This window comes from Macrobrachium nipponense, chromosome 38 (assembly GCF_015104395.2).
Source record: "Macrobrachium nipponense isolate FS-2020 chromosome 38, ASM1510439v2, whole genome shotgun sequence".
Taxonomy (NCBI): Eukaryota; Metazoa; Arthropoda; class Malacostraca; order Decapoda; family Palaemonidae; genus Macrobrachium; species Macrobrachium nipponense.
The window spans coordinates 24,886,246-24,898,268 of NC_061098.1; the positions used below are offsets into that span (position 1 = coordinate 24,886,246).

General features: G+C 35.1%; 1 protein-coding gene across 1 annotated transcript in view; it reads left to right on the forward strand.

Moving 5' to 3' along the window:
* Positions 1-1,014, forward strand: part of LOC135209776 (zinc finger protein 595-like) — a 13,423-nt gene extending 12,409 nt beyond the window's left edge. The window contains exon 2 of the mRNA XM_064242558.1: positions 358-1,014. Coding sequence (XP_064098628.1) covers positions 358-1,014 — 657 coding nt within the window. The remainder of the gene's footprint in view (positions 1-357) is intronic.
* The last annotated feature ends 11,009 nt before the right edge of the window (positions 1,015-12,023 follow it).

The following is a 12,023-nucleotide window of genomic DNA, read 5'->3' on the forward strand; positions in this document are numbered from 1 at the left end:
AAACCAAGGAGGAAGGAGCTGAACAAAAACCAAATTCAAAGACCTTAATCCTGTTCATGGTGCACAGTAACTTACAATATATACAGTCGAGTCCAGTCTTAGCAAAATTATAAATTAAATAATAATAAACATAATGAAATAAAACTGAAAATAGCAGCGGTCGAAATCAATAAACAAACCTTAAAAGGCCACACAAATTACAATCAAAATAGTAATGCAAAAAGCACCTCAAAATGCAGTTACAAAGCCATACAATTCTCAACACCATTACAGAGCCGTACACAGCTCAACACCATTACAGAGCCATAATCTGCTCAACACCATTACAGAGCCATACACTACTCAACACCATTACAGAGCTATACACTACTCAACACCATTACAGAGCCATACACTACTCAACACCATTACAGAGCCATACTCTGCTCAACACCATTACAGAGCCATACACTACTCAACACCATTACAGAGCCATACACTACTCAACACCATTACAGAGCCATAACTCTGCTCATCACTAGTTACAGAGCCATAAACCACTACTCAACACCATTACAGAGCCATACATGCTCCAGCGCTATTTCAAAATCCACACACTACTTAACACCATTAAAGAGCCATACACTACTCAACACCATTACAGAGCAATACACTGCTCAAAACCATTACAGAGTCATACACTGTTCAACACCATTACAGAGCCATACACTACTCAACACCATTACAGAGCCATACGCTGCTCAAACACCATTACAGAGCCCATACATGCTCAACACCATTACAGAGCCATACACTGCAACACCATTACAGAGCCATACGCTGCTCAACAACAATTACAGAGCATACACTGCTCAACACATACAGAGCCATACACTGCTCAACACCATTACAGAGCCATACACTACTCAACACCATTACAGAGCCATACGCTGCTCAACACCATTACAGAGCCATACACTGCTCAACACCATTACAGAGCCATACACTGCTCAACACCATTACAGTAAAAGATAAGCATATAAAATAACAAAACAAGCAGCTTAAGTAAAAGATCAACTAGATGGACAGGGAGCATAAAAGAAAATAAGCATAAACAATACAGAAGCAACATAAATAAAACCATACTAATTACTCTGGGAAGCACAGATAATACAATTTCCGTAGATATAACATAACTGTCTCCGCTGTCAAAAAGGATGAATTGAATCAGACGAACTCCGTGAAGACATCGTAACAACACCCATCATCTGTTAACTGGAACTCAGCCACCAACACAGATGAGTCACGGGAGAAACACAGATGACTATGGTTAAGCCATCAACCATCTTCCCAACTGTTAAGGCCAACGGGTAACCAATAATACCTGCTACTCAAGTAAATGCTTCATGCTGCTAAAGCTGCTAGAACCTGGCTCGCTGCTTTGCTAACCCGAACTGGTTCAAAAAAAAAGAGCGGGCGGGAAACGTCACCTCGCTTCAACAAAAGCAAAAACACAGGAGGCCAGGTAGACAACCAACAAGTCACACAAGGCTGTTACATACTCATGAAACAAACACCAAATTACCTTACAATATATAATATTCTAACTTTTATCAATTAACGCGTCGGGTGTAGGTGTAGGAAAAACAAAGGTTTAATTGGAGTTACAATTAAAACCATGTTTTGATTACTATAACAAGAGTGACGACAACATATACGTAAGCTTAATAGAGGGATGATAAGCCCAAGGAAAGTTACCTGGGGAAAATTAGAGAGATTGTTGAGGCAGCTGTCCTGAGTGGAAAAATAAAATAAAACAATTAAAGAGAAAAGTAAAAAAGGCACTAGTTAATAGTAAATCTAACGCATTAGTCACACGAACCCAGAAATCAAAACAAATCAAAATATCTGAGAATGAAAACGGATGTACCTTTACAGTCAGTCTACTTTTAGTCGACTGAAACACCTGACCTCGTCTAGAGATCACCCAAGCCCATTGTGGTAGTGGCTTCTGAGAACTGAATCCGTCGTATCTGCGATAGCCCGACATCCTCAAAGAGATCCTATTACCTTGAGTGGTCTTGTCTTGACCTTTCACCCTCGTGGAATCATAACGGTCTTCTTTTCCTGCTTTGGGATATAACTTCGGTATATAGACAGTATATAGAAAGTATATAAAGCAGCCTCATATCCGGGAGAGGAGGCCAGAGATTATAATATTACGGGACACGGAACATTATGCTCGTATTCGCTTCAGAGAAAAAAATTACTTTTGGCAGTTATATACGTTTGACTTCAAGCCCTGGGCGAATCTCGTTATGGAGAGAGGCGGTTTTTGGGCTCCATTTAGTTAAGAATATGTTACTAAAGCGTTGTATTTCGCTCTGGGACTGAAAACTGATCTGTGGTACAGCACTAAACTCTACGTCGGGTTGTTTTAATTAGATCTTTAAATGAAAGATATTTATTTATAATAGTGAGGATAATCGTTATTTTGTGCGTGTAGATATATGTGTGCATATACATACGTACATACATACATGCTACATACATGCATACATACATACATACATACAAACACACACACTCACACACACACACAAGATATCTATATATATATATATATATATATATATATATATATATCTATATATATATATATATATATATATATATATATATATATATATATATATATATATGGCATTTGTAGGCTATGAGAAAGCTTTTCATTCTGTCAAAATTTCAGCAGTAGGAATTATGATTAATGGGCAATACCTTAGTAACTTAAGATTTGCTGATGACATTCTACTCAGTGAGTCAGGAGTGGAATTACAAACGATGATAGAAGATTTGAATTGAGAAAACAGAAATGTAGGACTGAAAATGAATATGAGTAAAACAAAGATAATGTTCAATGAAAATACACAGAGACAACAAATAAGAGTTATGGACGAACCTATAGAGATTGTTAATGAATATACGTGCATGTATAGGACAGACAATAAGTGTTTCCCCAGGATATGAGGCCAAAATTAAAAGAAGGATAAGCATGGTATGGAGAGCTTTTGGTAAACAAAATGAGATTATGGAAGGTAATATGCCACTTTCTCTAAAAAGAAAAGTATTTAATTAGATGGTCCTACCAGTATTAACTTATGCATCAGAAACTTGGAGCCTTACTAAAGCCTTAGAATATAAGGTAGTTACAACTCAAAGAGCTATGGAAAAAATAATGATAGAAATAACACCAAGAGACAGAAAAAAGAGCATTATGGATACGAGAGCAAACCAAAGTAGGGGATATTCTAACAATAGGTAGGAAAAAGAAATGTGCGTAGGCAGGACATATAATGAGAATGTCAGATAATAGATGGACGAAGAGAATAACAGAATGGGTCCCTAGAGATTGCAAACGAAACGAAGCAGGGAAAGGAAGAGAAAATAAAGGATTGATGAGCTAAGAATACTTGCGGCGGGTATAGATTGGCATAGGAAGACCAGAAACAGAAGGGAGTGGAAGGATATGTCTGAGGCCTTTGTCCTGCAGTGGACTAGCAACGGCTAATGATAATGATGTTGATGATATATATATATATTTTCTGCTTTCCTACCGTTATCCCTACATTAAGTGGTCGGTTGCCTGGTGCACCTTTTCTACTGCCTACTATCAATGGCATCATACTCCATATATGTATCTATATATATATATATATATATTATATATATATATATATATATATATATATATATATATATATATATATATATATATATATATGTATATATATATATATATAATATATATATATATATATATAATATATATATTATATATATATAAAATCTTTCTATGATTCTGCAGTGTTCTGACAGAAGCTACCATAATTTATTGGGGTGATTATCACAGACCAGCGTAATAAGATTATCATTAACAACTTTCGCTTTAGTTGCTTCTTTTTAACGATTGTACTCATAAAATAGATGTTTATAAAGTTATATTTTACAAGTTTTATTTCTCTCTTCTTTACAAAAGATTTCAATTTAATCAAAAGATTTCGGCAGATTTTCTTAAGCTACTCGGAGAAACTCAGTTAAAATTAGTTTTATTCATATTTATACTGCAGTGTGTTTCCTTAAAATCTACGATGAAAATTGCATTAGTACAGAAAAAAGTCCTTGGGAACAGTACCGCTATATTTTCCAAAGTATCCTGTTTCATTTTCTGTAAAAAAAAGAAAAAAAATTTCGAAAATAGTTTAGCACTTTCTTAATTTGTTCAGAAAAGAAAGCCGAGTTGATCTTATATACAATTTTTTTCAGAATTCACAGGATGAATAATATATCAAAAGAGAAACAAGGTAAGTTGGAACAGTAGTGGCTTTATCTTGTTTACACATCTTCAGGATTTACGAGATGAAAAACAAACACAGAAACGAAACTGTCGACAACATTGAACCAAATTGTTCATTTCTATTCCTCCTCCTCCTCCTCCTCTTCCTCCTCCTCCTCCTGCAGTCGCTGACGAAGAGGCTGCATCAGTCAGCAGTCAGGTCCTGCAGGATATTGGGAGAAACTTTTGCCACTTCATCTTAACAAGTCTTAAATCAGGCAGACGCCCCTGCTCTAAAAATCTTCTCGTCTCCTCCACCAGAACGTATATCTGTGTTAATATCTCTGTTCCTTTCGAGATAGCAATGATTTTGGGGAGAAAAAGACTGTTGCAGTGTTTTATTGCTTCCTGTTGCAATACACGGCATAGAAACAATATGAAAACTATAGCACTGATCTTTCTTTCTTTACATCTTGAGCTGCAAAACCCTATGTACAGTTTACAGAGTATAAACCCGATGGGGTTTCGAAGGGAAATCAGCCTACAGAGACAGACAAACTATGGGAAAAGGTGATAAATAGCCAAGAGTGTCTCATTGTTAGATTTCTAAACCATGCTCGAGCTCATGGCCTTCTTTTACAGTACATTGCATAAGAACAATATGAGAACAATGGCATAAATGCCTCACATTATAAGTTTTCAAAACCATGCTTTAGGTTACAATATCTCACATACAAACAATATGAAAAGAATGGCAAAGATATTTCACATTGTCAAATTTCAAAGCTATGTTCTAAATTACGTAGAATCAACATGAGAATAATGATATGGATATCACATATTAGATTTCAAAACTTAGATTACGATGTATTACGTAGAAACAATAAAATAGCAATAGCATTGATATCTCATAGCATTTGATTTCAAAACCATGCTTGACAAACCTTTTGCTGAGGTAATTATGAACTTATACCTGTTAATACGAGAAAGCGTCTTTCTAAAACAACATTCTCGTATTTCAGTCCAGAAACAGTGACAAATTACTCCTCTGTCAAAGAGGAGTAATTTTGCTCATCGTTGTGATGTTGGACAAAGGTATAACTTTGCACATATATTTCCTTTAGTTTTTGTTAATTTGAGTTAGCAAATCATACTTGATTCACTGGAATGTTAATTACTTCTGAACATTAGATTTCCTTAATAGATCACAGGTGATGATGAAGATTCTTTACATACCGAATGCAAGGCAGAGGAGGTAGAGAGATAAGAAGACAGGTAGATAGGGAAATAAGAAAACAAACAAAGAGAGAGAGAGAGAGAGAGAGAGAGAGAGAGAGAGAGATTTCATTACTAGTTGGCAATCTACTGAATTTCAGTTCGGTATAAATGTTAACCTTCATTTTAAAAAAATAATAAAAAAAATAGTATACTTAATTTCATCAATGAGATTTCTCTATTACCAGTCTAACTGGAAAATAAGCAATATCATAAATGTGAATCGGAACTTGTTCATCATTGACAAAAGACAGACAGACAGACAGACAGAGAACAAACGTACCATAATCTAATTTCGAAATGGGTTTTCTAAATATCCAATCATTAATATCAAAGTAGGTGCATCAGAACTAGTTCAAGGTTGGAATGAGAGAGAGAGAGAGAGAGAGAGAGAGAGAGAGAGAGAGAGAGAGAGAGAGCAAGGACGAATGCACCAATTATCTAATTACCTAATAAAAACAGGTGCCCTAAATGTCAAAATCTCCAAAGAAGCGAAAAATTTCCTAAGAGTTTGAAAACCCCTTTACCCCCGGCCCCACTCAACCCGGCCCCCGCCAAGCGAAATAGTGGCCTCATTACTCGGCTGAAGTTGGCCTTAATCTCGGTTATTACAGAGCCCAATGCAGCTTATAAGAAGTTATTTGCCCTCATGAATGCTGTCTCTCTTTTCTCCTCTTCGGTTCCAGTGTAATAGGAGGGAAGGTCTTACCAGTCTTCGTTACTTCAAGGGATGTTCTTAGTCATCTTCCTCCCTTTCTCTGCTCCTGCGTATTAAGAGAGTCTTCCCAGTCTTACCTAGTCTTCCTTACTTCCGGGTGGTTCCCGGAAAATCCCTGGGATTGGAGAAAGAGAGTTCCTCTTTTTCTGAAGGGCTCGGTGCGTGCACTTTTTTATTACCTTATTCGAGGTCGTCTTTCAAGTTGATAGAGTCGAAAATAGCCATCGGATGTTCGCAACTTGTCTTTGATCGAAACTGCAAGTCATTTGAAGTGTAAGGTAATACCAGACCTTTCAATTATTCTATATTATATAAATGCATTAATAACTAAAATTTCACGATTTGTTTTCAAGGATTAAAACCTGCGTCATAATCTGAGGAAGATGTTCCGCTACAAATGTTTGACAATATTTTTTAAAAATAATAATTTTATAACAAGATCTAAATATATATATATATATAATATAAAAAAAATATATATATAAATATATAAATAATCCATATATATATATATATATATATATATAATAATTATATATAAATAATATAAATATATATATAATATATACGACATATATATATACATATATACAATATATATATATCATATATATATAATATATAGATATATATATATTATATATATATATAGATATAGTATATAATAAATATATATATAATATAATATATTAGATATATATATTATATATATATGTATATTATATATTATTATATTAATATTATATATATATATATATATCTATATATATATATATAAAATATTAATACTAATATATATATATATATATATATTATATATTATCTATGAATATAATATATATATATATATATATATATATATATATATATATATATATATATATATATATATAGTGATACAAGGCACAGGGAACTACTCCAAGCGACATAATCAGAGGAAGACGGACGAAAACCACACATCACTAGGCTGTCTTTTTTATTATTTTGCCGAACGTTTCGTAATGTTTCTACAGAATTACATCTTCTGGGCGGCTGCACATAAGAAAAGATAAAAAACATAAAAAAGTAAAAGTATAGTCTAAAAGTTCATTTAAAATACATTAGAGTAAAAATGAAATCGATAAAAATAAAAACAACCAACCTAGAGGTGAGACAGCAAGGAACTAAATGGAAGGAAACCACCACAGTAAGAACTTATGCTAAATACAATTGACTCGCAGAAGTATGGGTGTTTAATGATGGTACGAGTTGTTTTATAAACAACGACTCAAGGATTGTTAACTCTTGTGTTTTGGTAGTATGGCCGATTACACTGAAATCTTTGTTGTCAATGTAGGTTTTACATTGTTTTGCATGGTTCCTGATATTGGAGTGCTCTGGGTTTGAGAATTCTGCTCCCCGTGCGGAAACTAATTCCCCGATGTGAATCGATGCGCACCTTAAGTAGCCGACTGGTGGATCCCACGTAAATCCCTGAAATACATTTAGGGCAAGTATATTTGTAGATGACACCAGAAGACATATAAGGACACAGCTGATCTTTTATCTTAAACAAAGTCCTATATTAAGAGGATTTTTGGGAATTAATTTGACTGATATGGCTGGGAAATGGTCATGAATAATTTGCGTGAATCTCTTTTGAAAGGTTAGGTCATGGATATATGGAAAGGTTGCATAGAAACTCATTTTTGGTTTACAGTTGGAACGTTCAGGTTTTCTAGAGAAATGTCTGTTTAGTAATTTGTTTAATTTTCTATATACTAACCTAGGTGGGAAACAGTTACCTTTAAAGAAATTAACTAGAAATAGAATCTCATTGTGAAAGGCATTCCAGTTAGATGAGAGGACTAGTGCTCTATTAAGGAGGGTAAAAAATGGAATTAACCTTAAAATTAAAATAACAGCTACTATAAAAATTAGATCCGAGTCCTGTAAAAGTTTTCTTTCTAAAAATCGTGGTGTTAAAAAGAGTTGTCTTGTCTATGTACTTGAACGTCCAGGAATGACAGACAGTTGTTCTCCTCTTTTTCTATAGTAAATTTCATGTTCGGGTGAAGTGTATTTACGTAGTCGAGGAACAGGTCAGCCTCGTATTCACCCTGAAAGAGAGCAAACGTATCATCAATATACCTAGAATAAAAGAGAGGATGGAATCTTAGAGGGCAATCGTCGAGCATACGCCTCCTCCAGGGAGCACATAAAGATATTCGGCGAACGTAGGGCCAAGGGGGGAACCCATGGCCATTGCCATCTATCTTGTTTAAAAAAGTTTTACCGTTAAAAACAAAAAGCTGTGTCCAGCACTGCCAGTTCAAGAAGTGTTTTAAAAAGCGTGCGGTTAAAATTACTAAAAGTGGACTCAGGATTGGGAAATAGCTTGTCAAGAATCAAATCAATGGTCTCACCAACTGGAATATTCGTAAACAGAGATTCGATGTCAAGGCTGGTCATGAATAAGTCTGAATCCTGTAATAAAATAGGACTCTTTAAACTGGAGGGAATTGTTGAGCGAGTAACTGTTCTTTGTTAATGGTTTCAAGTATAGGAACGAGAAATTTGGCTAGTTTATAATTTGGTGTATTAAAAGACGCTAAAATAGGCCTGAGTGGGAGACCTGGTTTATGAATTTTTGGAAGGCCATATAAAGTTACCGTAAGAAGAACCTGTGGAATATAGTTCCTGATATGTAGTTTCATCAATGATATTATCTTTCTCAAAGACCTAAGGAAACGGTTAATTTTGTCTTGTATTTTAAAGATATTAAGATAGTCGGGAGTGCCAATCATTTCGAATTTGTTCCTGTCGTTTAAGATACTTTCCATTTTGGATAAATAGTCTTGTTTATTCAAGATAACTGTTCCCTTACCTTTGTCGGGTCTTGTGACAACGATGTCCTTGTTGTTAGCGAGTTGCTTCAAGGTGTCGAAATCTTCTTTTCTGAAAAAAGGTGCCCATCGGGTCTTCAACTTCCTGAAAGTACCTTGGGATAATTCAAATAATCTTTTTTGTAGGCTCCCCAAGTCGGTCTCAAAAGGAAGCGCTTTAAGTCGTTGAAATATTGATTCAAGGGGTAAAAAGAATTTAGTATAATTAGGTTATAATTAGGTAAGCAGAAGCTCAAACCCAGTGACAAAAGGAACTCCTCTCTTTTTGATAGAACAACATCGGAATAGTTAAATACGGTGGTACGGTCATTATGAAAATTGGGGATAGTAATGCCAAGGTTAATAAGTTTCCTGTGGTGGCGTTCCTGTACATACGATGTAAAATCCTGTAAAATGTTATTAAAAAGTTTTTTACATATCAAAGTGTCAATAAAAGTCAACGAGTTAAAAAGATAAGACTTGTAACTGTTCACTAATGACTTGTGTCTCTCAATAGCCTTTTGTTTATAACTAATTTCTAAATTAAGGAGGTTATTTGTAGCTTCATGATAGAAACTGATGAATATAGGGAAGTCTTGTAAAGTTTAAATTTTACAAAGTTAGGAACAATATTATTCAAAACACAATACTGAAGAAATTCAAGATCCAGTTTAGTTTTTTCTAGTTTCTTAGAATACCGTTCCAGGAGACGGCATTTGGATAGTACTGCGTTATCATATCGCTGTCTGATCACCTGAGATGGATGAGTGAATCCTCTAGATCGAAGGCGGAGAAGAAAAAGAATGGAGAAGAAGAAACTCTTGATCTCCATAGCGGCAGAGGGCAGAGAAGCAGTCAGGGAACGTACGCTGTCCGACGAATACAGTGATACAAGGCACAGGGAACTACTCCAAGCGACATAATCAGAGGAAGACGGACGAAAACCACACATCACTAGGCTGTCTTTTTTATTATTTTGCCGACGTTTCGTAATTGTTTACAGAATTACATCTTCTGGGCTGCACATAAGAAAAGATAAAAACATAAAGTTAAAAGTATAGTCTAAAAGTTCATTTAAAATACATTAGAGTAAAAATGAAATCGATAAAAATAAAAACAACCAACCTAGAGGTGAGACAGCAAGGAACTAAATGGAAGGAAACCACCACAGTACGAAATTATGGGTAAATCCAATTGACTCGCAGATGTATGGGTGTTCAACGATGGTACGAGTTGTTTTATAAACAACGACTCAAGGATTGTTAACTCTTGTGTTTTGGTAGTATGGCCGATTACACTGAAATCTTTGTTGTCAATGTAGGTTTTACATTGTTTTGCATGGTTCCTGATATTGGAGTGCTCTGGGTTTGAGATTCTGCTCCCCGTGCACTCCATTGATTTGATTCTTGACAAGCTATTTCCCAATCCTGAGTCCCACTTTAGTAATTTTAACCGCACGCTTTTTAAAACACTTCTTGAACTGGCAGTGCTGGACACTGCTTTTGGTTTTTAACGGTAAACTTTTAACAACAAGTAGATGGCATGGCCATGGGTTCCCCCCTTGGCCCTACGTTCGCGAATATCTTTATGTGCTCCCTGGAGGAGCGTATGCTCGACGATTGCCCTCTAAGATTCCATCCTCTCTTTTATTCTAGGTATATTGATGATACGTTTGCTCTCTTCAAGGGTGAATACGAGGCTGACCTGTTCCTCGACTACGTAAATACACTTCACCCGAACATGAAATTTACTATAGAAAAAGAGGAGAACAACTGTCTGTCATTCCTGGACGTTCAAGTATATAGACAAGACAACTCTTTTAACACCACGATTTTTAGAAAGAAAACTTTTACAGGACTCGGATCTAATTTTTTATAGTAGCTGTTATTTTAATTTTAAGGTTAATTCCATTTTACCCTCCTTAATAGAGCACTAGTCCTCTCATCTAACTGGAATGCCTTTCACAATGAGATTCTATTTCTAGTTAATTTCTTTAAAGGTAACTGTTTCCCACCTAGGTTAGTATATAGAAAATTAAACAAATTACTAAACAGACATTTCTCTAGAAAACCTGACGTTCCAACTGTACCAAAAATGAGTTTCTATGCAACCTTTCCATATATCCATGACCTAACCTTTCAAAAGAGATTCACGCAAATTATTCATGACCATTTCCCAGCCATATCAGTCAAATTAATTCCCAAAAATCCTCTTAATATAGGCTCCTTGTTTTTAAGATAAAAGATCAGCTGTGTCCTTATATGTCTTCTGGTGTCATCTACAAATATACTTGCCCTAAATGTATTTCAGGGATTTACGTGGGATCCACCAGTCGGCTACTTAAGGTGCGCATCGATTCACATCGGGGAATTAGTTTCCGCACGGGGAGCAGAATCTCAAACCCAGAGCACTCCAATATCAGGAACCATGCAAAACAATGTAAAACCTACATTGACAACAAAGATTTCAGTGTAATCGGCCATACTACCAAAACACAAGAGTTAACAATCCTTGAGTCGTTGTTTATAAAACAACTCGTACCATCATTAAACACCCATACTTCTGCGAGTCAATTGTATTTAGCATAAGTTCTTACTGTGGTGGTTTCCTTCCATTAGTTCCTTGCTGTCTCACCTCTAGGTTGGTTGTTTTTATTTTTATCGATTTCATTTTTACTCTAATGTATTTTAAATGAACTTTTAGACTATACTTTTAACTTTTTTATGTTTTTATCTTTTCTTATGTGCAGCCCTGAAGATGTAATTCTGTAAACAATTACGAAACGTCGGCAAATAATAAAAAAGACAGCCTAGTGATGTGTGGTTTTCGTCCGTCTTCCTCTGATTATATATAT